This window comes from Triturus cristatus, chromosome 1_2, assembly GCF_964204655.1.
Source record: "Triturus cristatus chromosome 1_2, aTriCri1.1, whole genome shotgun sequence".
NCBI classification, from domain to species: domain Eukaryota; kingdom Metazoa; phylum Chordata; class Amphibia; order Caudata; family Salamandridae; genus Triturus; species Triturus cristatus.
The window spans coordinates 1,080,267,974-1,080,295,449 of NC_140580.1; the positions used below are offsets into that span (position 1 = coordinate 1,080,267,974).

Genomic DNA, 27,476 nt, shown 5'->3' on the forward strand with positions numbered 1-27,476 from the left:
TTATTGGGGAGCATCTTTCCTATTGCTGTTTCCACTTCAGTCAAGGTAAAACAATCAGCTAAATCACAGCAACCGGGTAATGGTAAAAGTTCGGAAGTACAGGTAGTTAAACTGTCCTGATCGGGCATACCATATAAGTCACCAAAATGACTTTCCCAGATTGGGGAGGCAATATTAGGTGTAGGAACATGGTGTTGCCCACCAACTCCAGTTGCTACAATGTACCAAAAAGATTTGGCATCATTTCGGCTAAGTGCCAAACCCAGTTCTTCCCACATTACAACTTCCCTTTCCTTTTTCGCGTCACTGATTGCTTTTTTATACAGGGAGCGATTTACCCTGATGACTTCTCTGTCGTTGGTTTTAATGGCCAACAACAGAGCCTTCTTGGCCATGCGACAGGTCGTGTTAAACCAGCGAGCAGTTGTGGTCTGGAACTGAGTTACCTTCTTTACCGGAAACAATGTGTCTTTTAGAGCCATAACCAGTTGGCCATGTATATCAATTGGACTGGTCGATAGGCCAATTTTCCCCATTTCCTCAAGAAATGGTATGATAATCTCGTAAAGTTCCGCAAGTTTACTGTCAGACGTTAGGAATTTAGGCCATTTGACCCTCCTTCTGCAATTTGCAATAATCAGTGGACTAGTATCTTTGTTTACAATCGGTGAGGGATTTTTTAGACCAAAGCTCCCTGGTTTAAGGGTCAGTGCTAGGGCATTGTGGTCACTATCAAACCTCTCAATGACCTCAAATTTATAAATCCTATCCCAGAACCTAACTTCCAAAAAGATATAATCGATTATTGAGGTATGATTTGGTCGGTTAAATGTTGCCTTCCCAGGTCTATCTGGATTCACCCTGCCATTGCATGCTCGTAGTGATGCCGCTAGGGCCAGCGACTGCAATTGCAAAACAGGGGGAGTCCAGACCTTAACCAACGGTATCAACGGATCAGGGATATTCCATAATAAATCTACTTCGTCAGCATCTCCTAAATTTGGGTCCCAAAGAGGCTCAAAGTGACAATTAAAGTCCCCACCCAGTAGTATCACAGTGGAGGGGGCGAGAGACTGTATAAGTTTAGACAGTTCGACAATGGTCTCGGATTCATGGCCCCGCTTGTTTGGCCTTGCATAAACATTTATCAGTGCAATTTTAGGGCCATTTACTGGATCCAATAGAACGAGTTGTACATCCCGAGAGTTGGTTTGGATTTCCACTGCCTTTACTCCTAGGCATGTACCAACCCATATGGACAGGCCACCCGAAGGTCTACCCCTAGTGCCCATACTTGCCAAGATATCATATGTAGCAAAGCCCAAAACCACACTCTCATTAAGCAGCCAGGTTTCCTGGAACAAACAGATATCAAAAGTGGCAATAAACGCACCCCACTCAGCAATAGGAAGCTTATTTTTAAGACCCGCCACATTCCACGAAAGGATTCTAACATGGTCAGCAGCCATAGCATTCTTAGATAATACCAGGTCCAGAGAACCAATAGAATTGCTCAACATAGGTAAACCAACACCAGCCCCTTCGACAGGTATAGAATTTATGGGGAGGCAAAGAGTAGAAAAAGGGATAGGAAGGGATTCAACAAGGGGTTCTAAAATCTGAATCTCCGTACACTGCACAGATCGTTCACTTGGGTCAGGTTTGCCAATATCCAATGGTCTAAGGATGTCATTTGGATTAGATTGGGCAAGAACAGGGGGTGAGTTAGTCAGTGACCACGTATGTCAGTCACATCCGTCGAGGCCAGAAAGAGCTTCATATCTATTAACAGCCTCGAACGGCGTGAATGGCATCAGGTGGTCCATCCTCCTGCTTCTATTCCCATAATTCCTAGGCGGTATGGTATCCCACCTTGGGGCATTATCCAAAGCTTTTGGAATATAGTTTGGCTCTAGTAATGTATAGCCACCGTCAGAGGGTGCACGTAGGTTAATCTGGGGAAAATCACAAACTACAGGGTACCCAACTCTGGTCTCTTGGGTTCTGGGATAGAAATAAGTAAGTTCAAGGGGGACAATAAAATTGCCAGGGTTCCCTACTGGCCAATTTAGAATGTGTCTAACAGCCTTGGGATCTCTAAAATTTATAACGATTAGGTCCCCCTTGATATCCTTCACCCTGCTTCCTAGCCAAGAGAGTCGGCGTACATGGAGGATCTCACCATTGATGTTATAGGGAAGGGGACGATTCTGTCTTAACCAGTATACTGTTTTATTTTTAAGTTGATAGAACCCTTCCCTCCTGCCTTCTGGTAGTTTAGGAACTCCCGCTAGTACAACTACGTAAGGGACAGATTCTGGAGGTAATTCCACTTGGGGCTCCTTACATTTTATATCCTTAACAGTACTAGAACTCCTATCGACACCCATATTTCCCACACCCTGATTTTTTTCGGCCCTAGATGTCGTGCTGGGAGCGGGTGGGACTGAATGCCTTACAGGTTTGGGAGATGTAGGCCTCTGTTGCCTGGGATCTGAAATCATACTACCTACAGTTGGACATTCACTTAAGGCAGGAATAGACGAAGGCGTAATAGCTACAGGGGGATGGGCTAGAACCGATAGGTCCTTAGCCTGCCCTACTTTACTACAAGTTGCCAACTCTAGATTCCGTAGCCTTTCCTCTACCCTCTTTAACCTCTCAATAATTGGTAAAATAAATGACCTTATGAGCTGTTCAATATTTGCCAACTGGTCAATATGCTGTGTTTCCTTAAGTGGGCAATGTGAGGTAGCAACCAATTCCACTGATATCGGAGCTGTATTAGAGGCAACCTTTGGGGTAGGTATATTTACTATAGTGGCCTTAGGAGTAGGGGCATCCAAGTTAATGGCATTATTATTATTATTTTTTTTCCAAAGTCACTATGGCTAGTTCTAAGTCTGCTTGGATCTCCCCCCTTTTTCCTCCTTTTAATTGGAGGAGGACCAGGAACTTTAGAAGACACTAATTTCCTAGTCTTCTTTTTGGCTATCACCGCGTTTGGCAAAGGAGAATTTACTATCTCTTCTATGTCCACTGGAGAATTAGCGTGGGTGGAGATAGAGTTCGTATAGACAATATCGTGCGGGTTGGGTGGAAGACTTCGGGGGGAAAACTCCCGCAAGAGTACAGGAACGCTATCTGTAGACAACAAGTCATCACTTTCATTAAGAGGGCTGGCATCAGGCAAGGTAACTTGTTGGCTTAAATCTATGAAGGGCCTATTCTTCATGTATTCCACTGACTGGCGACGCTCAGCCCGTCGCCCAGCTAAAGTGTCTTCCTTCCCTCCATCTATAAGAACCTTACTGAAATAGCGATCTAATGTACCTTTCATGGGACCCCCTGCCTTACTCAATGTCACAATATCGTGACTCTCGGCCATAATTGACAAATAATATGGTGTACAGCGTATGACCCTCACGCCGGACAGAGTATGACCCCCGCCCGGCCTCCTCTGGCCTCTGAGGGCCTCAAAGGGTCCACCTTTTGCCCGCCTACGTTCCGCTCACGCAAAAAAGGAAGGGAGTAAAATAGGGAAGATAATTGATAGGGGAGGTCGGGAAGAGGACCAGGTGCGACAAATCAGTCAAACAGCAAAGTGCCCTGGTCCTCGCAGTCCCGTGATGGCAAATAATACAAGTCTATCCCTTTAGCTCCTCAAACGAAAGGAGAGTTCATCACATCTGCCCCAAACAGAAAGAGTCACGGTCCAAAACCTCGAGTGGCGCCCGCGAAGCGGGGGCCAGGAAGCACTTTATGCAGGCAAAGGGAAAAGTCGGGAAGAGGACCAGGTGCAGCAAATCAGTCAAACAGCAAAGTGCCCTGGTCCTCGCAGTCCCGCGATGGCAAATAATACAAGTCTATCCCTGTAGCTCCTCAAACGGAAGGGGAGTTCACCACATCTGCCCCAAACAGAAAGTGACACAGTCCAAAACCTCAAGTTGGAATAGCAGTACAGCAGTACTGCAAAGGGGTAACAATGTCAGTTACAGTTAAAAATAGGAAGTGAGTGGTGCTCACCTGGCGAGTAACCTCTAGCTGTCCTCAGTTGTCAGGGGTATGGCCCAGACCAGACTCCTCCGGGCTCTGACGGGCAAGGACGGGCCCGCCCTTGGCCCGGGCTTCGCCCGGGCGCTGCCCGCGCGCGTCCCGCGCTGCGGGAGGCGCACCGGCCTTAAAAAGGCTAACCCGCCTCAGCTGGCGATGTGGGCGTGTCCAACCCAGAGGGTCGCTGGGTATGGTAGTTCGATGCAATACACGCCGTTCCCCTCACGGCTTGCTGACAAAGTGGAGGTGAGTGTAACCAACAGGAACACAGCCGTTCCCCTCACGGCAGGATTCAACTGCTCCAAGCGCGTCCCGCGCTGCGGGAGGCGCACCGGCCTTAAAAAGGCTAACCCGCCTCAGCTGGCGATGTGGGCGTGTCCAACCCAGAGGGTCGCTGGGTATGGTAGTTCGATGCAATACACGCCGTTCCCCTCACGGCTTGCTGACAAAGTGGAGGTGAGTGTAACCAACAGGAACACAGCCGTTCCCCTCACGGCAGGATTCAAACTGCTCCAAGCGCGTCCCGCGCTGCGGGAGGCGCACCGGCCTTAAAAAGGCTAACCCGCCTCAGCTGGCGATGTGGGCGTGTCCAACCCAGAGGGTCGCTGGGTATGGTAGTTCGATGCAATACACGCCGTTCCCCTCACGGCTTGCTGACAAAGTGGAGGTGAGTGTAACCAACAGGAACACAGCCGTTCCCCTCACGGCAGGATTCAAACTGCTCCAAGCCCGTCCCGCGCTGCGGGAGGCGCACCGGCCTTAAAAAGGCTAACCCGCCTCAGCTGGCGATGTGGGCGTGTCCAACCCAGAGGGTCGCTGGGTATGGTAGTTCGATGCAATACACGCCGTTCCCCTCACGGCTTGCTGACAAAGTGGAGGTGAGTGTAACCAACAGGAACACAGCCGTTCCCCTCACGGCAGGATTCAAACTGCTCCAAGCACGTCCCGCGCTGCGGGAGGCGCACCGGCCTTAAAAAGGCTAACCCGCCTCAGCTGGCGATGTGGGCGTGTCCAACCCAGAGGGTCGCTGGGTATGGTAGTTCGATGCAATACACGCCGTTCCCCTCACGGCTTGCTGACAAAGTGGAGGTGAGTGTAACCAACAGGAACACAGCCGTTCCCCTCACGGCAGGATTCAAACTGCTCCAAGCGCGTCCCGCGCTGCGGGAGGCGCACCGGCCTTAAAAAGGCTAACCCGCCTCAGCTGGCGATGTGGGCGTGTCCAACCCAGAGGGTCGCTGGGTATGGTAGTTCGATGCAATACACGCCGTTCCCCTCACGGCTTGCTGACAAAGTGGAGGTGAGTGTAACCAACAGGAACACAGCCGTTCCCCTCACGGCAGGATTCAAACTGCTCCAAGCGCGTCCCTCTGTAAGTGTAAACTGCTTACAGAGGCTTAGGTTTTTTTGCTGGTTCCAGTACCCCCTGGGTCCCCACTGTGCCTATTCCTTACATTTGGATTTTACATTCACTGCCGTAGTGTGAAAATGCATTTCATGGAAAGGAATACAAAGTTGGCTTCCTGGGGGCGCCGTGAGTGAAAGTTTATTGTGCTTTTGAAGCACCTGCTGCAGCGTTTCTTTCCCCGGCAATTACCAGGCCTCACATAAATGTCAAGATAACTTGTGTGATTAATTATCTTCCTGGAGAGAGATCAGAATGTTGTATAATTGAGGTTTTGACTTAGGTGATGTTAGTGCAGAGGGTTAATATGCCTGCTGCAAAGAACGTGTACCAAGTAGATTACAGAGTGCGTATGATGTAAACAGATCAGCAGGTTACTGCTTTAAAAGAGGCATCCTTTTATTACTTGCAATTTATAACTTAAAGTCCTAATAGAGAATAGTGAGCGATTAACTTTCATCCTAGAACTGCATACACACTGCAAAGTATACATTATTAGACCATTGATTAATGTTGCAAAAAGGGTTAATTTGGCTAGAAATCAATTCTTATTATTAAAGGAAACTCCCAACTATGCTGTTTCTTTCTCGACTCTGAGTTTGTGCTTCTCCACACCAAGCACTCTTGAACTATACTGCCTACCAGTATGGATGACATGTGACTCCTATACTTTTAGTCCTTTGGCTTATGTAACATTTCCTATACACTGATTTACACACTTATGATTGATTGTCTCTGTGTAATGTGTGTGTGATGCAAAGTGCTCGGACACCCTACACTGGTATGAGTGGCACTATATAACTAATTCAATGCATCTGAGAGTGTGGGGTTATGGAGACTTGGTCACTGTTAAAGGGTGCTAGTGAGAGAATCCGTGGTGGGGGTGGTCATTGTGGGGGGCACCAACAAACATTGTCGCACAGGGCACCACCAGCACTAAAGCCGGCCCTGGGAAGTATGCACAGATAAGCGCTGAAGATACCGCTTTAGGTGACTGCTTTTTTTTGTACCGACTGGGCCACCAAAATAATCTGCTGGCAACCCTAACCATAGGACTGGAAGTTTGTTGCAGGATCAGCACATTATTTCCTTCACCCTCGATCCCCGATTAATGCTGCAATAGTTTAACTTGGATATTAAAGTCTACGCCCCCGTCAATAACATGTTGAGTTACTTCATGGGTCTGGGAATGCACCCTGCATTCAGACAACTCATTCCTCATTCTCGCCCTTCATTGTCACGCTCACCTTGCACTCACAGCGATCACAATGCACTCACACTGATCACCATGCACTTGCACCATTCACCCGCTCACCCTGCACTCACAGTGATCACAATGCACTCACACTGATCACCATGCACTTGCACCATTCACCCGCTCACCTTGCACTCACAGTGATCACAATGCACTCACACTGATCACCATGCACTTGCACCATTCACCAGCTCACCCTGCACTCACAGTGATCACAATGCACTCACACTGATCACCATGCACTTGCACCATTCACCCGCTCACCTTGCACTCACAGTGATCACTCTGCTCTCAAAATGCACTTGTCCTGCTCACACTATACCTCAACCTGCAGTCACACGAGTACACTACTCATCCTGCACTCATGTGACACTTCACTCACCTGTCCCCCTCACTACTCAATATGCAACTCACTCAAACAAGCCCATCAGTAATCATACATTCATTCATCCCATTCTGAACTTGCATCCGCACCCAAACTGAGACAGCAAGGGAGTGAGAGAATTTGATTGAAGAGGTCAGGGATGAGGAGAAATGTGAATTGCCGAAGAGAAGAGTGGACACGCAAGAAGTGAGTGTGGTCCAAAGGTGAGGGCTTTTGTTAGAACAAAGGAGAGATGTGAAAGAGGACTGGGGGGACTGGAGAGGTGTAAGATACAAATAGACAAAAGTTTGAATGAAGAGACGAGGTGAATGAGAAGGTTTAGACATTTTTGTCAAGAGGGGGTCCTTACGCCTCAAAATGTTGACAGGGGGGTTTCGGCATCCAAAAGTTTGAAGACCTCTGACCTAACATTTTTTTAAAACACACTTTCCTGTGTCACCACATCCTGCCCCTCTCTTCTGCAGGCAAAGGCTCCCATAGTGCACTGTAGCCAATCCTGACGCTGCTTTCATGCTGCTACAAGCAGCGTCCGAATTGGTCTGAGCACCGATAATTAGAGCTCCCAGTTAGAATGGGAGCCTGTGCCTCCTCTCTCCAACCTGGCAATGCAGTTCGGGTTGGAGAGAGCTTCAGTGTGCATGACTGTTTGGCTCGCCTGAGACGGCTGGCCAGACCGTCATGCGCACTGAATAGCAGTGCAAAACACTCCTCCACCGGCCTGTCATCACCCTAGTCCCGCCCCCAAGCCTCGGCTCTGAGAGAAAAAATAAAACAATAATAAACAAGGGTTTTTATCATTTTATTTTTACTTTTTTGGGCTGCTGGCAGTGGGGCGATGCTCCTCCTTCATAGCAGAGGAGCCGCCACTGATGCTACACTATTGTTGAGAAAGTTCATTTTTAGAGTGTGTGTGTCACATACATTTTTCTGATTTTTGTTGTTTTACCTGTATTGCGGACATAATATTCCTTTGTGAAGCCCATTCTCCCTCCATCCATCCATATTGTCTCTACCTGCTCTCTTCCTTCCACCGTCAGTCCTTCCGGCTATCGTAAGCCTCCCTCCCATCCTCTGCTCCTGGTCATTGGAATTATGCGATTGTGTGGGTGCAGAGATTTTCACATAGATTTGCCACATAATCATTCATCTGCCGCATAATCTGCAGATTTGAACAAAAAAATGTTACTAGCTCAAACGGTTCAAAGGTTATTACAAACACAGCAACACATGTTGCTGCACATTGGAAGATCCTTTGCAAAGGTTGACTAGTCACCTTTCTATTGTTTATTACTATATTTGGGTGGTAAACTGGTACTAATGGGTCGCAACCCATACCCTGTCAGTGTTAACAAGTTTAAAAATAAGAAAATAATGAAGTAATACAATCACAAAATGTGGTACTTTATGCTGCATAATTTGCCTTTTCCTGCCGCATAATTTACTCAAACTTGCTGCATATTTTAGCCCTCCCCTGCAGGCATAATTCCAGTGGGCCTGACCATATTTTATACGGCCACACCATACCATATCTTACCGTACTGGCTCTTTCCTTCATTACCACCATATTCAAACACTAATGAACAGCAAATCCCTGTGTATATAAACATTTATAATTTGATTCTACATATGTATCTAGATATGTGTATTTCTTAGCACAAATGTGTATAATAACTTTTTTTAAATATATAGATATTCTGTAGGTCTGCTTAATAAATGTATATATTGCTTATGGTTAAAAATATATATATAATCAATTTAAAGAATTAATTCATGCATTAACTTACGCTAATGTTCCTTTTCTGTTGAACTAATATTGCTTCAATTTTTGCATAATTATCAGCGGTAAGGAATCGGTATGCTAAACGAAACAGTCTGTCTTCCAAGACTGGGGCTAAGATTTCCTTTGTTGTTTTCTATGTCAATTGTATACTGTTGGCATGACGATTCTTCTATGACGCACAGTACTTAATGGTTGTCAATTGTTGTTACCTGGGATATTGACAAAGGCGGCTTGCCGTCGAAACGCGTCATGGTCTTCAGACGATAATAAATTCCTTCATGCTTCATTCTCACGGAGTCTACGCCTGTTTTGAATTTCCACAGCAGGATTGGTTGTATGTATATATATATATATATATATATATATATATATATATATATATATATATATATATTTAGGAACGGCTTTGCTAGAAATCCACAAATCAATTAACATTTTGGATTAGACAGTTCCTTTTAGTACAAGTCTTGGGACATTGCGCGCACATCAAATGGATTTCTTTGGGACTAAATAACAACAAGTCGAGCGAGACCTAAAAGACAGCACATTTTGCCATGTGAACATATCTGCAGCATGCTCGAGTTGGGAAACTCCTATTGATTTCCCTGTGAGGAATTATGGGACTTGTAGTACTTTATACTTACATGTTAGTTTGATTTGTTTCTGCTCGAGGTTTCTGCTGTCGCGTATTCAGGTGCTCGCACTGTGTGTGAGCTAATGTTTAGAAATCCCACTGTGCTCTGCCATACTTACAGAAGCTATAAACTGCATTATGACCTGCATATGATCAATAGATCGTAATTCATCAGTTGATGCGGATCCTTAAAGTCAAAAGCTAGAATCTTAGTGCAACCAAATGGTCCAGCAGATATTGCATTCATTCAACCAGTCTCCCAAATGCTCCAAAAGACACAGAACCCATAAAACTAAGTGTTTACTGTGAGGAGGTTTTCGCTCTTTGTTTTGATCTACAATTACCTGAGCAAAGCGAACACATTTATCTGTTATTTATGTAATATATCCAAATATTATCATACCTATTTATATAAATATGGCTTCAATATTGAAACAGTGAGGAAAAGATACAATTAAAAAAAATTGAGTTATAAAAAATACGTAAATTAGCTTCAAGTATAGCAACAATTGAAAGTCTGAGTTTATACAATGCAACTTTAAATCTAAATATATCATCTTCCTTATAATGCATACCCTTTCTGTGTAGTCATATATCTATATAATTATTACTTTACTCCAACTGTAGAGCAAAAAAAACTTTCACTTTCTCCAATGCACTACTCTGTCTCACCCTATACCTCTTTCAATATATCCTCTACCTCAACTTTTCGCCTCATCCCAAACCTCATTCTACTACTATGATCTCCAAAATAACCCTTTCTAGACTCCTCTCTCCTCTATCCCTCCTGGCTAACCCCAAACCTCATTTTATTACCATGATCTTCCAAAAAACTCTTTCTAAATTCTTCCCCCCTGTATCCCTCCTTTGACTCATCCCAAACCTCATTTTATTACTATGATCTCCCTTATCCCTTTGTAGAGACTCTTGTCTCCCCCATCTCTTCTTTTCACTCATCCTAAACCTCATCTTACTACTATGGTTACCCAAATAACATATTTTAGACTCTTCCCTCTTCTATTCCTCCATTATCCTATTCAATCAAACTAACAGACTTACATTTCCCCTGCTCAAATGAACTCCTATTTCCCTACACTAATCAACCCCTTATCCTTTTGGGATCAGAATTAGCTTGTTACTTGGTAAAAAGCGCTTCTCTACCTCATCAACGTTAGTAAGAGCTATATAAATACAATTACATGTACCATACCATCCCATATCATGACAGGCCAAACCATTCCATACCATACTATACAAGACGGGCCATACTATACGGTAATACACAAATATAGGCCATACCATACTATACCTTGACAGGCCATACCATATCATATCATACCATACCATTACGCACCATACTATACAAATACTGGTCATACCATACCATGTGTGGCCATACCATACAATACAATAACAGGCCATACCAGACCATACCATTCCATATCATACCCTACGACAACAGGCCATATCATAACATATCGAGGCCATACCATATCATACAATGCCATACCATACCATACCCTACCATAATATACAATTACAAGCCACACCATACGATACCATGCCTTACCATGACAGACCACACCATACCACACCATGACAGGACACCACCATACCATAATATGCAATGACAGGCCATGCTGTACAATGACATGCAATACCATTCCATGTCATACCATACCATACCAAACCATACCATACCATACCATACAATAACAGGCCACACAATACCATATCATACCATACCATATTATACAATTACAATTTATACCATACCATACTATAAAATGACCGGCCATACAATACCATACCATACCCTGACAGGCCATACCATCACAGGTCATACCACACCATAAGACACCATACCATTGCAGAATTCAACTGGCCCTGATCATACCATACCATACAATGGTCCACACCATACTATAACATAAAATGACAGACCATACCATACCATACAATGACAGGCCACGCCATACCATACCATTGTATACAATAACAGATAATAGCATTCCATACTATACAATGACAGGCCATCCCATACCATGGCAAACATACATCATAACATATCGTGCCATAGTCCACACCACACCATACCATACCACATCATACCACAGTATGACAGGCCATACAATACTATACAATGAAAGGCCATACCATACCATACCATACCCTAAAATGAGAGGTCATATGTGAGATGTTGGCCTGGCATATGCTGTCTCCTAGTTATAGGGACACCTTGCACCAGTCCAATTCTACAGACAATGCATAGGGCATTTAGGATCGCTGGCCCCTTAAGAATCCACCCCAGGTTATGAGGAAGGGGACCCACGGGAGGCGCGTGCAGTGCAAGTAGCTGCTATCGGGATCTCTATTACAGCCTATAGAGAATGTCACGGTTGGAAATAAACAGATTAAAAATACTTCTAGGAGGAGTACAAAGTTAAAACTTTAGACTTAAGCTTTTGAGGAGCCCACTACCACGAGAGTACCGAGGTACCACTGTTACCTGCCCCAGGGAAGCCGGGTGCATAGGTCGTTTCTGCTGTCGGGTCGCGGGCTGATTTTCAATGGGAAAATAGTCAAAAGTTCTGCTAGCCAAAAGCGTCGATGATTCCGTGAAGATCAAAGATGTGAAGATTGTAGAGAAGAACCTGAAAGCAGAGGGGACAGAGTCTGGGTCACGGCAAAGTGACCAGGAGGCTCAAAGCAAAGAGCCCTTCGATGTCGGGTGCTTCAGGTGGAAAGTGGTGTAGCTTGGATCTGCAGCCACGGGCTCCGGGAGGCTTCAAGGAAGGCCAGCTTCAGGAGGGAGACTGTCCCACGTCGGATGAGGGTCGCTGCGGTGTTAGTGTCCGGATTGGATCCACTAAGCCTTGGCAACCGCAACCCACGAAGGATGAACAAATCTGCTACAGTGCAGACCCACGAGGTCTGGGAGAGGTCTCCTTCGAGGAGACTGTAGAGCAGGCCTTGAGCAACCAGGGGAACTCTTGATTGTAGAAATAGACCTCCGCTAGGGCCCACAAGTCGAGAGACAAGGGACCGCGGGAGGCGGCAATTTGGAGTGCGTAAAAGGGCATCCACGGGCCACCGGAGGGGGCTAGGGCGCTGGTCTTTGGCACAATTGCTGTAGAGTGGATCGCTCGAAAACGGACCAAAGCACAACTTCCCGACTGGTCAGGGTCGTGTGCTATGCAAGAGGTGGCCGGTGTCCTGGGGTATTGGGGATCTCGGCACCCACGCGGTCCATGGTGCCCAAACTCCTTGAGCACACTCACTGGCCTCTGGGATGCGCTGGAAAACCCACCTCAAGGGTGCTGGAAGTCGTCGAAGTCCGTAGGAGCAGCGAGGTTCCAACCGGGTCACTTGCAGTGTTTCAGGTGCCTGCCAAGCAGGGGGATAACTCCTTTATCCCAAGGGAGATTTCTTCCGTCAGCTGGGCAGCAGCAAGTCGAAGGTCAAGACTGTAAAGTTCAAGATTAATCTGAGGCTCTGGGGCCACGTTATTCACCTTTATCCCCAAGATTAGGGGAGTGTCCAGAGTAGTGTCCACCAATGGGAGGTGAGGCGGGAAAGGGTGGCTACACCCGCTCCCCTTCGTGTGTTTCCCGCCTGGTCGAGGGGCAGGATGCCCCTGAACCGGTTCCAAGCGGTGTATGCAGAATGAGGATTCTGCAGCTGCCTACGTGCAACTCTGAAAGGACATTTGGTGCACCCACCCTGTTCCAATCCACATTATCCTGTCTGGGGAGATGCTAGCACCTCCCTGCCACAGGAGCCCTATTGTCCAGCTGGCGAGGCTGGGGTTTTCCCCAGCAACAGCCAGCCAGGGTCGTGTAGGTGGCGGGCAGTAGCCATTTTGTGTTACTTGTGCACTTTTAAATTGGTGTCTAAACTCTACCGCTTTTCCCATATCGCCCCTCTAGCAGGGGGAATCGTACCCTCATGGCTGGACTGGGGGTATGATTCCTACATGTTTGACACCAAACACGATATGGTTCTGTGTAGCCATTCTCAAGTTATTGCGTTATCGCGATAGACTTATAATGCGATTAAGAGTATATGGTATGGCTACACTACAAACAACCCAGCAATGATTTTATGAAGGTTGCAGAGAGGCCCTACTCATGTAGGGGTCCCCCCTCACACATACCTCAGCACCCTGCCTTGTAGGATTACCATGGCCTGCTATAGGGGTGACCTATGAGAGTATATGTGTTGTAATGGGGTGGGATATAGGGTACCTATATCCCTGTAAGGGGTGCTAGCACCACCTTACCCAGACTACAGTAGTGGTCTGGTGGTGTCAGTTTGTATGGCTGTCCCAGGGTGGCACAATAAGTGCTGCAGCTCTGGTAGGCCTACTGAGGGACCCATGCCCGGGGTACCTAGGGTACCATCTACAAGGGACTGTCAGGGCATCCTCAGCATCAATTTGGGTTGTACCTAGGGTACTCACATCGTTTAACAGAGGAAGCAGATAGGCTGGGGTCCTGGATAGCAGGGCCACAGCCTGGCTAGAGTCATAAAACAGCAAAAACATCAGCAAAAAGTTGGGGACAACTATGCAGTCGATGCCACTCTCCTACATCATACCATAATATACAATATACAGTTACAGACCATACTCTACTATACAATGATGGACCGTACCATACCATACAATAATGCACAGGTGCAGTAGTGGAGCTCTGTATGTAAGCCTGAGCACTGACATCCGTGGGATCCATTTTGGATGTTCCTAATTTAGCACAGCACAAGCTGAAGGATGAAGAAAGCTTCCCAGATAGTGGAAGTGTATGCATTCCTTTTGCTGCAGGCTACAGATCCAGACACTGAAGTGAGGATGGAGACACAGCAACCTTTAGAATTTCCATGAGGATTTTCGTTAGCAAGGGACTTCGGATTAGTGCATACTGAGCACTAGTATTTCATTGGTGGTAGACATTAGGGGTGAGACAGCAGTCTGTTGCTCTAGGTGATGTGGTTTCTAGGTCAGGCCTGTCCTTTTGTGTGCCACGATTACTGCTTCAGAGAGGCTGATGACAGTGAGGTGCAGAAACCTCACCCTGCATTGTGCCTGTGTTGTGGGTGCTCCAGTTTCCTGACTGCCCTAGTGCTACCTGCTGTGAGAAGCATCACTCTACACAAAGAATGTTTCTCGAGAGCAGCCTGAGAAGGACGATTGAAAATAGAAACCCCTCAAGCCAGTTCTGAAATTTAAAAGAGTGGATACACATTTTCTGTGTTTATGTATAAAAGTGGGACTCAAACCACCCCACTTTGTTCTAATTCCAAGTCTTTCATGAATCATGACCCAGAGAGGGAGTGCTCTGCAGAGTACTTGTCTGCTGTGTGAATAGAGATGCTGTCTGCCTCACAGAGAACATCACCTGAGGTCTGCCCCTTCTGCTTGAGGAGCGGAGGGTCTGCCTTGTGCCTAGAACCTACCTGGCTCCTGAAAGAGGGCCAGTGTCTGTTCGGCTGTGCAGGATGAGAGGCTATCCTGGAGAAGAACCCCAACATCCCCGCAGGACTGAGGGACACCCAGAGAAAACAGACTGCCAGGTGTGACTCATGCTCTAGAGGGCCCTCTTGGTCTTCCAAGAGGGCTCCTGGCGATAGGTCCTACCAGCTACCACGACTGCAGTGGCTCAATTGAGGCTCCAACTTTGCAGAGCCACAGTGTGACCGGCCCCAGGAAACATGTAACAAATGACCTCAACCCCCACAGTTGGGGCCCAGCAGCTCCCGTCTGCCCTGCGCACCCTCCCTCCCCCCCACACACACACACACAAAACATGGACTGACACAACCAAATGAACAGCTTCAATTAATTACCCATTACTTACATCATGGACATCCCTAGTAGTTAGGTGGTGAAATGCACGTGGGAATCCACCAGAGGCGTGAGCCTGCGCCAGAAAACCTGTTCTTCACCAAAGTCAAATTTTAAAAGTGGCTCCAAGATCCCATCCCTGTGCCAAGCTCCTATGCGGCCAAGCTGTGGTGGGAAGGGGACAAGGACCACAAGAGGTCAAGCTACTAGTGGGACCTAATGCCCCCACCCCCTCCCAGAGCGATTCTAATAAATAACACACTCATCACTACGGATCAGCCCACCTGGTTTATGCAATGCAGTTTTATCATGCATAGAAAATATAAACAAAGGTATTTTACTAGAACACAGGGGGTTAAATCCGTGCAGCTAGATGAAATCCCATTGGTTCGACGTTGTTGGTAACTGAGTAGTTGCTTTTCTCTTACAAGTAGTTGAATGACGACACCTGCTAGGCAGGAATCTGCGTTTTCTCGTGTTAGTTATACTGTACAATGGCAATAACAAGGTATAAATATATAAACCAGTAAACTGAATTAATTATGCATCACAAAGGGCGGCGAGATGCCTTGATTGCTACTAAATGTAAACGCGCTGGGCTGCCATCTTGCACAACCTCTCTAACTTTTGGACGTGACCCATAGATTGGCGCAACACATTTCATCATCTGACCACATATCGCTCGTAATAAAACAAAATGGCGGAAATGACCCAGTTTTGAGTCATGGAGATTTCTCTGCCACCTGCCTCACCGCGCAGACGTGGCTGGGGTGTGACGTATGCTTATGGAAATGCCACACAGGCGCACAGCATGTCCTCGGAAGTTGGGTGCTGGTTCAGGCAGAGGCCTTGCCCTTGTGGGAACTCCCTCCTGCGCCAGCACAAGCTTCATCCCCAGCAGAAACAACGTTCCGGAAATCAACCAAATGAAAAGTACATTTAAGCTATCATTAATTTACGATAATGAGGCATCGTGTGTTCATTTCGTAAGAATGAGAAGGGTTCTCGCCAACACTTTATGTAGTTATCTTGTCAAACATGTTTTTATTGATCTGCATTTGATTGGAGTGTAAATATAGGACAACAATACACAAGTATTTTATTTTGGTTTACAATTGTATTAATTCGCAGAAAATACAGGAATTTATTTCTAACAAAATCTAATCTACAAACTAGAAATAATATAAATATAATACTTCAGAATTGTATCTGCAAATATAAAAGACGTTTGTGATGATCCACAGTAATTTCAGTACATTTCATCAAATGATACAACTCCTTTAGAAAATATAAAATCTAATGTTCTGGATATTTCTGCGCTTGCATGTGACCTGATCCAGGGTTGGTTTCTCAATGAAACCGGAAAGGGTGAAAATGTATATTCCCATGTCTATATCAATAATAGGCCTGGGCGAAAATTTCGTTCCGTTCGCGGAAATTGCGATAATTTGACATTTTCGCGTTCCGCGGAGAGCGAGAAAATGTCAAAAATTCCGGTTTCCGCAGCTTGGCGATAATTTGTTTCTTGCTCGTGCTGTAAAATAATACATTCTCGCGCGCGATCGCCTTACCTGAATCCCTGCGTTCGCCGATAAGTTTTCTTGATCCGGTCGCGTTCTCCATGAGATGTTGTATTGTTTTTAGCCATTTGCGCTGTCTCGCGACAGTTCGCGCCCGCTGTGACGTCATGCGTCGCGCGATCACGTCTTTCTTCTCGCGATCATGCACCGCGAGACAACTCAAAACAAGATGGCCGCGCCCGCAAGCAACCACATGGGTAAGTTGGCGACCCGCAACCATGCAGAAAATCTCGCAAACATGCCGGAAAAAAACTTCCGCATCTTCGCGATATTTCTGCTTGTTTGCGATAATTTTAAACATTTTCGCGATAATTTGCGAAAGTTAATTTCGCAAATTCCGCCCACCCCTAATCAATAACACTTCAAGAGCAAGGCAGAAGCATTCGTTCTTCATTATAACAAACCATGAACGACCACACACCACAGAGATCTCTGTAGATCACACACCTTTCACTCTCACACGAACACAAACTACTTGAAAACTTAACCCTGAACCAACATCAACAAAGAGCTGCACACCCTGACCTTCCAGGTCGGCAAGAAAGGGTTTCCAGGTAGGGAATGTGCTGTGATGGTTTAGCAACGAAGGATGCTGCGGCAGGGTCGGACTGGGATCACAATTTGGCCCGGGCACTGCCCAAAGGAGTGGCCCACTTTCGCGGGCGCGCACTTTCATGAAACACCATCTGGTTACTCTCAGAGGTATCATTTGTAGAGAAATGTTTGGTAAATTAAGCATTTTAAAGCTTATAGAGCCAGTAACATTGGTACAGACTAGGAGCACTCCAGTGCTAAAAACGGAATATTTACTTGCAGTCTTAACGTCCTGCACAATGTAGTTAGAAGCTCTTTCTCAACCGGCTATGTCCTTGACTCTGACCATCACATAAATCAGAAATCTAGTCCAAAGTCAAGGGGAACGGGTAAGACTGGAATCTCTGGGAATAGAACATGTAATAACAAAAGTAAGAGGAAGAGCAGCTCTGAACCTCTACCTTGGAGAATAGAACCTCTAATGACAATCAGTAAAGGAAAACATTTTGCATATTAGCCCTTAAAACATTTAGCAAAACATTCAAAAGAAATTAAATCTAGCTCCCTTACATATTTTGCACTTTTCCCTGAACGTAAGTACCTTTTGCCGCCTTGTCTTGCCTCCCATCTTTCTTTGTGTGCACTATTCTAGTAAGACAGTGATCCCCAGTTCTGCTGGGCAGTACCGGCTGGGGGAAAAGAGGTGAACAGAGAGTTAAAGAGACAGTATATTGAGATAGGTGAAGTAGAACTAGAAATCAGGTAGTGATAGGTGTGATGGGGAGAGACATAAGGTAAATACGGAAAGATCGGTTAGCCAGAAGAAAAAGTGCATAGCTATAGAAAGAGGAAGAAGTAGGGAGATAATGAGTGTAAGAAGTAATACTTTATGGTCAGAGAAAAACACATGCAGCCCTGCAAAGTGAACCTTCTTCACTTTTCCAAAGAGAATATGTATCAGATGCCACACAGAATTCAAAAGAAGCAATAAACACCCTCTGTTCTCAGAGTCCTAGTTCAAGTGACCTGCAGACAACTAATGATATTGGTTTAAATATTTCATCTGAGTAACAATACCTCACAAGTCTTCACATGCCCTCCATGTGTAAGACACATGCTGTTGCACCAAAGCTGAAGCATGCTCTGTGGGCCACAATTGCCAACAGCTGCTCAACCTTATAAAAAGTGCTTCGCACTACATGGAATTTCATTTCTTTTTATTTGCAGATCATTTATTTACTTTTTATTCCACTAATTCACCTCTTCCGCCTTCTCACTTCAGACGGTTTCTCAGTGGGTTAAACGCACTTTGCGGAGGTGGAAACTAGAGTCCCCTAACATTTTCATCCTTCCCATGGAGATGAAATGGCACCGGTACAAAACACTACTGCTTTCCTAGTACATATCACTTCATGCTATCCATACAGACAGCACTGAAGCCCAGAATCGTGCTATCATGGGATGCACCTAGATGGCGCCTCTGCACCCCTGCAATATTAGAGTGTATAGTAGCTCACAGAAGCAACCTTTGTACATGCACAGTTTGCAGGACGGTACAGCAGTGTCTCCAGTTTTGATGTGCACATCTTTGATGTCGCTGGTATAGGTCTGGATGAGCAGACATCAGCGCTGTACAATACAACGGCAAAGATGTGCAACTAATGCACACAAAAAAAGATTACTAACATACTATCAATCTCTAATCTTGGGTTCCGGAGTAGCTTGCTACTCATAACAAAGCACTTCACTCGTCATCAAGGGTAGCAAGCGCTATATAAATACAATGTACAATATGTTAACTAACAGTAGCGGCCGGCACGGATCGGGAGTGACCATGTGACGTAAAACAAAAACAAAAGTAAAAAACCTACCTTCTCGCCGCTCTCCTTCAGGTCATCTCAGTCTCTCCTCTCCGGGGCCGAAACAGGAGGCAGCCAGGCTCCCTCCCCTAAGCCACAACGCTGCAATGCAGTGTTGTGATTGGTCTGAGCGTCGTGGATCGGCGCTCAGCCAGGGTATGGGGTCCTGGGCATGTTCCCCACACAAGCTGTAATGCAACCTGCAATATGTAAAGTGAGTATTACTGGTTTGGATGGCCCCAGAGGGCTGGCCAAACAGTCATTGCACACTTGGAGTGGGCAAACAACTTCTCCCCTCCTCTGAGAGCAGGGCAGCCTGCCCACCCTGCAAAGCGCGGCTTTTAAGTTCATTTGATGCCACATAGCAACAATACACATAAATACACTCCACGTCATACCGCATAATTCTAAGCAGTATAATTTCACTTAACGCCACACAGTTCCACGCAACACAGTTCCACTCCACACATTATCATTCCACACAATTCAGCAACACATGACAATTCAACTCAACAACAAATTTACACAACACACCACATACATCCAATCCACACCACACAATACCACATCATGCCACAAAATTCTACAACACACCACATAATTAAACTGCACAACATACCACTACACAACACAAACTATCATTCCATATAATTACACTCCATGACACACAATACCACTCTACATAATTCCAGTACAGTCATAAACACATAATTACTATCCACATAATTCCACTGCACAACATGCCACATAATTCTACGGTACACAATTCCACAACTAATAATTCCAATCCAAACACCATAATTCCACTGCACACTACATACCTCCACGCCATAACATATAGGGAAAAACATTGTCATTTACAACGCCAATAGCTCTAACTCTTGCAAATGTGAGACCTATTGGCACTGTCAATGCTTGTTTTTTATTGTTGTTCTTCCTTTTGACAGTTTTATCTAGTGTGAACTCAGCCCAAGGCGATTTGAGCACTATTCATGAGCACCAATTATAGTCCCCAAGATCAGATTTTTTATTTAAGTGATTGGCCCAGAATCTCAGGATGTTGAGAGCAGGCGCTGAGACTTGAACCTGACCCCCCTTCTCTGCAACTCTGACCTTCAGACCACATATGTCTATGCACACGCAAGGCATGGAAGTGGGAGGATCCTCTTCTTATGAAGAACACTGGGGCCAAGGTAACAGTGGCCTGCACCCTCAGCAATAGAAAAACTGGGAGGCCCCTTAGTTTACTTAGTCAACCCCTCCCCAGCCCTCCATTGCCTGAGCAACAGAACAGCTGCCAGCCCCACTTGCATCGCTAAATTACTCAAGCCCTTCCTAGCCCTCCACTGCCTCAGGACAATGGCCTGTCGGGGGAGGGGATTAAGCAACATAAAACACAGCTGCTGGGCTGTCCATAGGGGCTGGGGGTGGGGGGGAGGCTGAGGTGAAGAATACCTAAGTCCATAACATCACCTGACCCCCAAAACAAGGCCCCAACATAAAGCAACTCTTTACCGCCCACCATGCCCTGAATGAGAAGGGCTGTGGGCAAGGTTTCAAATACGACACTGAACACCGTTTCTGAGCGGCATGGGCCCCAGGGGGTGAGAAGTGAGAATAGCTTAATGGCCAGGCCCACAGGGAGGCAGATTCTCTCACTCACCTGATCCCCAGCCCACCATCAAGTCGACAGTCTAGCAAGGCAGGGGTCAGGGAGAGGCCACAGATGATCGTGACCCCCCAGGGAGGCTGCTTTACTATCCTGGTCCAGTGCCCTCTGTGGACCGGGGAAGAAAAAAAAAACGGCCCACAGAGGGCACTGACACACCGGCCCTTCGGCCAATGCCTGACTGCCCGCTGTGCCAATCCGTCCCTGTGCTGCGGTATAAAGGCGGATAACATTGGATACTGTTCGACAGCTCAAGAAGGAAGGGGTAGAGTGGAAAGGGGATGTTCAGAGGAAATCCATGCATTTTGAAACTTTACTTCATGAAGGCCAGACACTGTCTTATTATATCTTAACTGTCAGAATATTTGATGTACAGGTGTCCATCGTAGGTCCAATGAGGCTGGACCTATACTAGATTTTCATGATAACTGCAAGGTAAACTTACATAAATAAGCTTTCATGAAAGGGGCCTCCTTCTCTTATTTGAGTTGCAAAGGTATAAATTAGGCCTGGGCGTGAAATTCCGCTTAGTTTTGCCTACTCAGCATAGCGGGCGGAGTTCCCAAAAATGGAACAGAGTTTTTTTTCCGCGCTTGCTATCGCCATCATTAAGTTGGCTAGCACGAGCAAGGAAAATCTTACTCGAGACCACCTGCCAGCGAGATTTCTCAATGAGGGGGGTCGCGGATGGTCATTACTACTTGCGTTGAGAAACCTTGCATTCATGCTGAGGAGGCTGCGATTCGAGTAGAACATCTACTCGAGTGGCAGAAAGAAGCAGTGCCCTCTTGTGCAGCGCACGGTGCCTTCCGTACTGATTTTCCAGCACGGAACAAAAACCTGTCCCTTAAAATCAATGCGAATGCCGTGACATAACGCGGTAGCGCGGCAGAGTTTTTTGGTCACTTCTTGGAGTTCCATGTAGTGGGACTCCGCGAACTCCACCCAGTCCTTGTATATATCAGTTGTTTGCGACCACAATTGCTGACACAAACCATTGATGAGTTACAGACCCCGGAGTAAGGTTGGTAACAGAATTTCAAAGGAAATCGTGTTGGTCACCTTGGGGCGAGAGTTTAAGCTGTTGGCATTGTAAATGACAAAGCCTTTTATTTACGTGTTTAAAAAACCTGCAAGTGGTCCCAAACATGTGCCTATCCTAAAAATGGACGCCATAGGGGAATATGGAAGGGAATCCGTGCCTCGTGATGATATTGCTCACACTGCAATCCTGGGATCGTAAATCTAATCCCGGCAGCGCAACTGACTAGTACATTTTATGATTCTGCGCGAACCGATTGAGACGCATAAACCTTTTTTGTATACACAATGCAAATATCTCTAAAAGAAAAAAACAACGTGTGGTGTGCTGCCTGATTCTGGGCAAGTACATTTGCCATGCCTCGCTGCCCACTGAGCGTTTTTCTGAGGCCTGCTTTAAACAGGACCCAAACTCCATGTTGCTGCTGCAGTTTAAATGTTTCTTCAACTTGATCCAGTGTTGCACGGGTGACATGTGCTACTACATCTAGTGAGAAAAAGTAGTGTCTAGATCATATTTAAATAAGTAAATAAAAATATACTTAATGCTGTCATGTAGTTTTATGGAGCTAAAAGGTGCGAATGGGAGAAGATGGGGTGGCCTTAGAACACATTTTAAATTACATTTATAAAATGTAAAAAAACAAAATAAAAAACACATCTAAAACGATTAACATAAATTCTATATGTACTGTGATAAACTATCCTGATCATATTGGTGTCCATCTCTCAACTTACACCAGAATAATTTGTCCCTGAAATCTTTTTTAGACCCCCACTCACTCCTAACCAGCCACACACACACACACACACACACACACATACACACACATACACAGGCCCAGATGGACGGACTGACGATGCCCTCACAAAGCCAAAAAAAGAGAAGAACAACCATGTGCAATGCAATAGGTCTCGCATTTGCAAGAGTTTGAGCTAATGGCATTGTAAATGATAATGCCTCTTATTTCTGTTTACAAAACCTACAAGTGGTGCTTAAATATTGTGTATGAAATAACTGAGTTTTGGTAATAGATAACGTTTTTAAATGTGCTCCTATTGTTTGATCAGTATGCAATGTACACTTTAAGTTTTTATCGTAGAAGAAATTATAAGCTATGAAAAAACAATACAAAATCTCCTTCAGGGTTAAAGACACCTTGGTGTCTTTGGAAACCACCTAGGGAGTAATATATAGACCAGGGTGTCCAGTGGAGCTCCAGGAGGGCTGGATCCATGTCATGTTTTCAAGATAACTACTGACTCTGTAAATGAGATACATTTTGATTAATTGTATGTAAATTTGTTTTATGTGGATATCCTGAAAATCTGGCATGGATTCAGCTCTCCTATATCTAGGCTAGGAATCTGATGTAGAAAGTCTTCTATGGAAGGTTTGTGTAAGTGATCCAGCGCGAGACTAGGGGGGCAAAATTTACAGATCCTCCCTGCGTCACAGACCCGTTGTCACACTATCTCATTCACACACGCATTCATTGGTGGGGCCCATAACACCAGCATTCATATGTTTCTCTCACGAGTCTGCACACAAGAGGGATAATGTTGTGCTGGACATGTGGGGGTACCTTATTACCTATAGGAAAGAAAAATTATATTACAGAATATACATTTGCATCACCTCCTATAGGATCCTAACCTTAACATCAAGGCACTCCGCCACTTGGTCGACGGACCAATTAGTTGGACTGGTTGATGGTGATTTAGAACCAACTAAAACACATTTAAGCCTCAGAATCCTCTAATCTCTTCATTGAAAAACCACAAACTCATAATTCCTGTAAATCAATTATTTGTTTATCTAAATATTGTTTGTAATTAATATTAACATTTGGTCAATCAAAGTTTTGAATTTTAATAAATCACCACAAATCACATTACATTTTATATTTACCTATTCTTGCTAGCGGGGCTTTTCTAATTCAATTGGCTCTGCATAACCGAATTTAGCTGTTAAATTGTCCAAATAAAGCAGGCCAAGGCTCAAAGTCCGGAAAGTTCTTTGCTCAGCACATCACAGTCCCAAAGATCTCCAAAGGACCAGGAATCGCGCAAGCATCTGTTATCGCCTGTGGGGTCGATAGGGGTGTGCGGTCATCGAGTGAAAGAACGTAGCTAACTCCTCCCTATTCTACTACCCTTTTTATAATAAAATTCGGGATAGCAGGAAACATTTCTTAGACTAAGAAAGCATGTGATTGGTTCATTTGAAGAAGTTTGCACTATCGTCCAATTTTCCCATTAGCTTGGGTTCCCATAGATTTTGCTGGTTCACTTCCTCTGTCTTATGTCATCCCCATGCAACATTGTAGAATTTTGCTTGTATGTGGCTATTGCTCCTTTAGACCAGTTTTTACTGACTGACGTTTGGCAATCCTCCATGTTCCTATCCTTGACCAGGGACACTGTGCTCTGACTTGAGGTTGCCTGGAGGTCTACGGAGCCATCCAAGTCTGCGCAGTAGACATCGCGCTCACGAGACGGTGGCCACATCTGAACTCCATTTTGGATGTCTTGTTTTGGTAGGCCCAAATGTCAACTTAAGCAAAACAAACACAAAAGAATAATTAATACACCAAAATGAAGATTCTAATGTTAAACCCTCACTAATCCCTTTATGTATTAGTATTTTCCTAGCTTTTAGCGACGTTTAAAGCAATAAAAACTCACCATTCGGTCCAAACGGGAATGCAAACGTCACAAAAGCAACATAAATGATGCAATATCCTATTATCACATGTACTATTATTAATAGGCATACCACAGTTAGTTATTTGGGTTATTCTGCCATGCAAATAGCAATGAGTCCCACGTGTAATTGGTGTTTACTAAAAGCGCAAATGGTTGATAAATATAACACTGCAAACAGTTAATTCAATTTATAATATAAGTCAGTTAAGTGATTAGTATTTCCATGCAAAATAGAGGAGGTATACAAAATTTTGCTTTACCTGCTCCATCATAAGGTACCTAGATACGTTGTGTTCATAGATACTTGGGAAGAAAAGAAGAGTTGCTTCCATATAGTTAACGGGTGGTGACAGAATGTTGTGTGGGGGGCTGCATCTTTCAGATAACAAACATGGGACAGTCCCCCACAACGTCAGGAAAGTGCAAAGATCCTTGCTTCCAGCAAGCTGTCTCACTGTCAGGGCTGTTGCACAATTTTCACTAGTGTGAGCAGTGTCTGGTGGCAAATTATGAAGGGCCTGTTTAGAAGTAGATGTAGCAGCTTTAGGTATGCATTGTAAAGTCTAAAATCTTTAACAGTCTATGTATCTATGTTGTTATACCACCCCTCAGTGTCTCTCCCGCCGCACATCCGTGGCGGCCTTCCACTCACACGTCATTAGGATGGATGAAAAACACCCGCGTGGGATTCTTTGGGTGAGGGGAAGAACTGCAGAGATGAAAGGCTTTTACGATTTCACTCTTTAATTTGTGCCAGTGGCTTCGGGTGGTAGGTACAGACACACATTTATTTTGGATTGGTCGGACCTATTTATTTTATTATTAGACTTTGCCCCAGAGCAACAGAGAAAGACAGAAATAAAGAAGAGGGTAAAAGAAGCAGAAGAAAACCATGACCGATGGGGAAATGAGGGGTGAATGAGATAAAGACAGGAAGTATAGAGTGATGGAAGGAAGCGGCTAGAGGGGAGTCCAGACTTGGCAGACTTTATATTCAGTGGCACCAGCAGCACCGGCTCCCAAGAAATACTTTGGGTCCTTGCACTTTATTTTTACTAGCTAAGTGGTGGCGCTGTCTAATGTTCAATATTTAACAGCCAAGTTTCCCAGGTCCACGCATGATGTACTACTGCTCCAGTCTAAGTTTTATGTTTGAATTCTGGGACTTGCAGTTTTGTATAATTATAAACCAGGACTACAAGTCCCAGAATTCATAGGAAAAATCTGGACTGGAGCAGCACATCACGCATGGACCTGGAAGCTTGGCGCCTATGTCCAATATCCGAAGTCAGATAATGTTTCGGGAGCTACATAAACGTGGCCTTCAATCCCCAAGGACTTGTGGTTAATTGGACTGGGCGTGATTTCAATAACAAAATTGCGGGAAAGCATCAGGCCTTGTTTTACACCTTACTTCCCTGAGAACGTGTTTCCACGCCTCAGGAATAGGGCCTCCCGGTGACGCGGGTTGGCATCCGAGGGACGGGGAGGTGAGGCAGGCTCCGACCTGCCGTAGTGCTCACAGCCCCGGCGCGCAGTAACCATGTCTGGCGATGTCGTTCTCAGGCGCAAGAACATGGACCATCCGCCCCCTGACGCCGCCGCCATGTCGGACCCGGAAGACTTCGACAACGAGTGCTGGAACGCCCTGGAGGCCCACCGGGTCAAGCTGATCGCCGTCATCGACCCCACGCGCATCACCCCCTACCTGCGCCAGTGCCAGGTGCTGAACCGCGACGACGAGGAGCAGGTCTTCAACGACCCCAGCCTGGTCATCCGCCGGCGCAAAGTGGGTGAGTGCGGCCGAGAGTTCATTGATTCGATCTATAACGCCTAATACTAGAGTTCCCGTTTCTGAGCGCTAAACGTATTGTCTAATATTATTATTTTCCTCATGTAATGGTACTGATATGTTGATCTTGGCGTCTGAGTTACATCTCCACGTCACCGAGTATCCGCAGCTTAATCTACCACGCCCTGCTGGCATGTAGTGTTATACACGAGTGGCTCGTGGCTCACGGCCTTGCTTTTGATACGTAAGATCCGGTACAGTAATATTCGCTGTTTACAGTGGACGTGTAAGGTTACCAGATCGCAATTGTCATCCGGGGAGTGCAATGTTTGTGAATTTCAACTGAATCAATTTTCCTAACACCTAAATAAATTGACTTATGACTCAGTAGCCGTGTACATACATGGACATGGTGCCTATGATGGCGGGGGCGGGGGGAGGCGGGGGCGGGAGGGGGGGGGGGGGGGGAGGTTCACCTCATGTAAATGTGACTTTACTCGGAACTTTATAGCTGGGTTTCTAAATGGAATATTTTTATGTTTGTAAATTCACAGTATCCAGAAAGAAGGTTGAGGCATGTTTGCAAGTGTCGGAATGCTTTTAAATGTGAGTTTCTCTACAAATGTCAAGTACTTTGCGCCGCCAACAGAAGCAGGATGAAATGCATCTGGAATTTTTAAACATATTTGAGAATGATGTGTATTGTTGGCTGATAAACGGACTTTTAAAGTGCAACTGTCTTTCAGCTGTAACATTAGTCTGGTTTTATTATCAAAATAATTGAAGCTAAAGGTGTGCGACTCAGCATGCTCACAGTAGCTGTGCTTTGAAGGGGAGCGGGGAATGTGCGGGGTGCAGAAGGTCACAAGAAGGGCATTTTTTCTGTTCTGGTCACGGGGGTGTATGTGCCTCTCTTCATTTTACTCATAACATTTGTT

General features: G+C 45.5%; 1 protein-coding gene across 6 annotated transcripts in view; it reads left to right on the forward strand.

Annotated features, from left to right (window-relative positions):
- The window catches only part of CARD9 (caspase recruitment domain family member 9), a 276,679-nt gene that overhangs the window by 47,036 nt on the left and 202,167 nt on the right, over nt 1–27,476 (forward strand). For 4 of the 6 annotated variants that reach the window (XM_085613172.1, XM_085613186.1, XM_085613213.1 and 1 more), the window contains exon 1: nt 26,144–26,539. In XM_085613172.1, coding sequence (XP_085469298.1) covers nt 26,290–26,539 — 250 coding nt within the window. In that variant the 5' untranslated portion in view covers nt 26,144–26,289. Of the gene's footprint in view, nt 1–26,143; nt 26,540–27,476 lie in introns of those variants that run through there. The other 2 variants (XM_085613178.1, XM_085613196.1) reach the window with 1 other exon arrangement.